Below are 4,930 nucleotides of genomic sequence, written 5' to 3'. Positions count from 1 at the left end.
TAAATATCTTTATTTATTTTTATTTTGTGTGTATGCGTATATTGCCTGCATGTAGGTAAGTGCACCTGTGTTGTGCAGTGCCTGAGGACAGAAGAGGCTGTCGGATCCCCTAGAACTGGAGTTACGTACAGTTGTTAGCTGCCATGTGGGTGCTGGGATTTGAACCTGGATCTTCTGCAAGAATAGTCAGTGTTCTTAACTGCTGAGCCATCTCTCCAGCCCTAGAAATTTTTAAATCTATAGTCTGTTGTAATTTTTCTTCCCTACAAAAATGCCAGACCATTTAAATGGAATCCCTTTTCTATTGTTTCTTAGTTACAGGAGGCCAGAGAATTGGAAAAACCAATCCATTCGAAACCTCAGTCTCCCATGATCCAGGCCACAGCAGGATCCCCAAAGTTCAGCCAGCTGAAGCAGAACCAAGCCCAAACAACTCCTGAAAAAACAGAATTGCCCAACGGTGATCATGCCAGGAATGGCCTAGGAAAAATGACCTCAGAAAATGGAGAAACTCCCCGAGAAAGAAGCTCATCACTCTCAGGTACAGCTGAAGCTTCCAGGTGTGAGAGATTGTCACCCTGTGGCTACAGGACACATTGGGAGGTGTTGGCTAGTGTTGAGGGAAACCCCAAGAGCAGCTTGCCTATTTCTGGGATTCCCCTTGGCTTCCCCTTTTCTCTTACTGTATAATGCACAGCCAGTGAAACCTTGTCTAACGTGTTGTCAGCTGAACAGTCTTCTTTAAATAGCTCCTAGAATGGATCCAGCTGCTGTTGCTTTGTGATGCTCTAAGTGCAGTGAGCACACTTTGGGGTGCTTAATAATTCTGGAGATTTAATTGGGTACCTGGCAGTCTGGGACCATGCATAGACACCTGTGAGGACCTAGAATACCAGATGGGCAGGCATGCATGGACAGACAGGTGCATGACATGGAGACGGCTTCCTTCTTTTTTTTAAAAAAAAATTTGTTTATTTTATTTTACTTTTTTTAATTTAAAATTTTTATTATTTTATTATTTTTATTTTATGTGTATGTGTGTATTACATATGGGTGCTAGGATTCGAACCTGGGTCTTCTGCAAGAACAGCCAGTGTTCTTAACTGCTGAGCCATCCCTCCAGCTCGATCGCATGGGTTTTTATCATGGACTTGATCAAAGGCCTTATCTCTGTCTATTGAGGTAATAATGTAACTTCTAAGTCTACTTATATTTATTATATAGAAGTCTACATATATCATGTGGGTGCTGGGATTCAAACCCAGGTCTTCTGCAAGAACAGTCAGTGTTCTTAACTGCTGAGCCATCTCTCCAGCCCCATTGTTTATTTTTATTTTATGTGTATGCGTGTATTGCCTGCATGTAGGTAAGTGCACCCGTGTCATGCAATGCCTATGGAGGTCAGAAGAGGCTGTCAGGACTGGAGTTATGGACAGTTGTTAGTTGCCATGTGGGTACTGAGATTCGAACCCGGGTCTTCTGCAAGAACAAACCAGTGTTCTTAACCGCTGAGCCATCTCTCCAGCCCCTTGTCGTCGTCTTCTACTCAGTGAGCCTATTCACTGATTTTTGTTTGCTCACAAATTCCTTTTTTTTACATTTGTTTATTATGAGAAGATGGGAGAGAGAGAGAGAGAGAGAGAGAGAGAGAGAGAGAGAGAGAGAGTGTGTGAGAGAGAGAGAGAGAGAGAGAGAGAGAGAGAGGTGTAGCCGGAAGACAACAGCTTGCAAGAGTCCATTCTCTCCTTTCACCATGTGTGCCCTGAGGATCCAATTAGTCGTCAGGCTTCACAGCAAGTGTCCTTACCCACTGAGGCATTTTGCTGGCCAATTGTTTGCTCGTTTTGTTTTGTGTTGTGCTGTGCTGTGCTGTGTTTTGTTTTGTTTTGTTTTATTTTGTTGTCCCAGCTGGCATGGAACTCATAGAGATCTACCTGTCTCTGGCTCCTGAATACTGGGATTACAGGTATGTACCACCACACCTGGCCTAAGCATAATGTCTTGATGGGGTTGTCCTGAGATGATTTAGGAATATCTGCATTTTCTCCTGAGCCACGGGCATGAACCACATTCAGAAGCCTTATGCTTTGAGTGATTTGCCTTTCCCAGTTGATTATAATTCTTCACTTGGTCTGGTTCTGCACAACACATCTGACTTGTTTCTGCCACTGATCTTATTTCTGCTACTGTCTTAGGACTAATGATGACTTCTGAGGGAACCTTCTCCCCTGCTAGAGTGCACAAGCCTACCACCTTTTATTCCTCTAGAAGTTACCAGAGGTGCTTGGCATGCCCAGGCACAGAACGTGTGTGGGTGCAAGTGTGTTTTCCTTACCCAGAGGATAAAAGAGAAAGTTGACATCAAGAATTGTGTGTGTCTGGTTCACCCTTGATGTATGTGACTTTGCTCCTGCTGCTGGGATCTGGAGGACAGCGCTCAGAGACTCCTGGCCAGTGCTCCTCAGCTCTTGTCCTCTTCATAATTCTTGGGCAGGGACCAGGCTTTTACCATCCTTACCAAGCCGTGGCCAATCACTAGACATTAACATTTAAGCACACTGTAGTAAGCATAGCTGTGCAAACAGAGGTGCAGTTCTGAGCTGCACCCAAGTGCTTTCCCTCTGGCACTTTCTCTGTTGCAGCCAGAGTGAGCTCTTAAAAGCATGAATTAGATCATGATCTCCTGTGCCAGCCCCTCTGCTAATTCCCTACCCTGCACTGTTGAGAGTGAAAGCCATGCCTACCCTGCCCCCATGGCCTTGTGAGACGGGGCCCTGCTCACCTCTCTGTCCCTTGTCATAGTCTTACTAGCACACCAGTTTCTGGCTCTTAGAAATGCCATGCTTCTCTACGGCCTTGTGAATTCTTTTATGTAGCTCTATTCCCTGCCTTCTATTTTACTGTCTTAAAATTCTGAGTCAGGATCTTACCAAGTTGTTAGGCTGGCTTTGAACTTGTGATCCCCTGCTTCAACCTCCCCATGGCTGTTGTTACAGGCCTGGCTTTGGGTTTTTGAATGTGTATTTTTTACTGAGTAATCTCTTAGTTAACAAATGTTAGCAGCTAATTCATGTGTCTTAAGAAACTGTTCATAGGTTAAACAACACAGTGCAAACCAGTGCACCCACTAGACATGACTTAAAGGCCCCTGGTCTTACTGAGCACCAGAGCCTCTGATAAAATGACTCCATGTTTCTTGGGTGTTGAATGTGAGCAGGGTGATATGTACCAGGTGCTTTGGGAGGGACAATACATATTAGAAACTGTTAACCTATATGAAGTTATAGCATCAGAGAATGTTGGAACTAACTAAAAGGTAACTTAGTAATACCTGCTCATGGCCTAGAGATGGAGTCAGTGCTTGAGCATTTGCCTAGCATGCGAGGCCCTGGTTCAATCCCCAGTACAAAAACCCCCAAACAAAAAAGCCAGTTCTAAATTATCTAGTCTTATGTTTACAAATCAAAGTGAGCAGTTTTTCTTTTAATAGTTATACGTTTATTAGGGCTGGAGAGATGGCTCAGCCGTTAAGAACACTAACTGTTCTTGCAGAAGACCCGGGTTCCATTCCCAGCACTCACATAGCAGCTAACAACTGTCTGTAACTCCAGTTCCATGGCATCCGACAGCCTGTTCTATCCTCTGTGGGCATTGCATGACATGGGTGCACTTACATGCAGGCATAACACTCATACACATAAAATAAAAATAATAAAAAATATTTTTTAAAAATTAGTGGGGCTAGAGAGATGGCTCAGCAGTTAGGAGCACTGACTGCTCTTGCAGAGGACCTGGGTTCGAATCCCAGCACCCACATGGCGGCTGCGAACCGTTCTTAACTCCAGTTCCAGGGGAATCCGAAGCCCTCTTTTGACCTCTGCGGCATTGCATGACATGGGTGCACTCACATACATGTAGGCAATACACTCATACGCATAAAATAAAAATAATAAAGAAAATATTTTTTTAAAAAAAGGAGTTAAAAATATTTTACATGCATTGATACAATATAATCAGTGTGTCAGTTGATGGATTTTATTGCTGAACGTGAGGTGAGCACTGTAAGATGTGCAATAATGTAAATGGGGGCCATAAATGGGGTGAAATTGTGAAGGTGGTATGAAAATGACTGAAGTCTGGATAAGTAATCCAGTCTAAATCATGGATTTTAGGTAAAGAAATAAGCTTGGGAGATTTTGGCTGTGACTAGAGAGTCTTAATTTCTGTTCAAGTTCTTTTTTGCCCTCCAAGAAAAGCATATGATGTCAGTAATCCCACATGAGTGTGCTCGACTTCTGAGATAGGTCAAGTGTCTGGTGAAAATGGTGATACTCAGTACTGTCCCCGGACCTCAAACTAAGCACAGAGTTCTTAAGAGTGGTGGCTGGGTGAGAGTCCTCATTAGAGCAGATGTACTTAAAGGGCTTTTCTGGGTTTGTTCATTTAAGCTGATGGCCTTTCGGTTAGTGTGATGTTTTATAAATTGGTAATACTTCTAAAAGTCTACTCAAAACCTATTCATTCTGCAAACTCTTTTCTAAAACCCGGACCTCAAACTAAGCACAGAGTTCTTAAGAGTGGTGGCTGGGTGAGAGTCCTCATTAGAGCAGATGTACTTAAAGGGCTTTTCTGGGTTTGTTCATTTAAGCTGATGGCCTTTCGGTTAGTGTGATGTTTTATAAATTGGTAATACTTCTAAAAGTCTACTCAAAACCTATTCATTCTGCAAACTCTTTTCTAAAACTAATTTTTAAAAATTATTTATTTAATAACCACATACTTAGAATAAGCATTTCATGACAACAGCATTGCCATATTCAATAACAATTTCCAGAGCTAAGATGCATCTCTTTCAAAATTGGCTGTAAATTTTTAGGTTTACAGTTGAATTAATAGTTATACAATATTGTACTCAGTATAAACCCTATAA

The 4,930-nt window shown here is 42.5% G+C and overlaps 1 protein-coding gene across 1 annotated transcript in view; it reads left to right on the top strand.

Moving 5' to 3' along the window:
* Arfgef2 (ADP ribosylation factor guanine nucleotide exchange factor 2) overlaps nucleotides 1–4,930 on the top strand; it is a gene marked incomplete at its 5' end in the record, with an annotated part of 87,856 nt that overhangs the window by 10,150 nt on the left and 72,776 nt on the right. The window contains 1 exon segment of the mRNA XM_008835575.3: nucleotides 316–541. Coding sequence (XP_008833797.2) covers nucleotides 316–541 — 226 coding nt within the window.

Source organism: Nannospalax galili, unplaced genomic scaffold (assembly GCF_000622305.1).
Source record: "Nannospalax galili isolate Female #2095 unplaced genomic scaffold, S.galili_v1.0 scaffold2378, whole genome shotgun sequence".
In the NCBI taxonomy this organism is placed as follows: domain Eukaryota; kingdom Metazoa; phylum Chordata; class Mammalia; order Rodentia; family Spalacidae; genus Nannospalax; species Nannospalax galili.
This window is presented reverse-complemented; position numbering and strand designations above follow the sequence as displayed.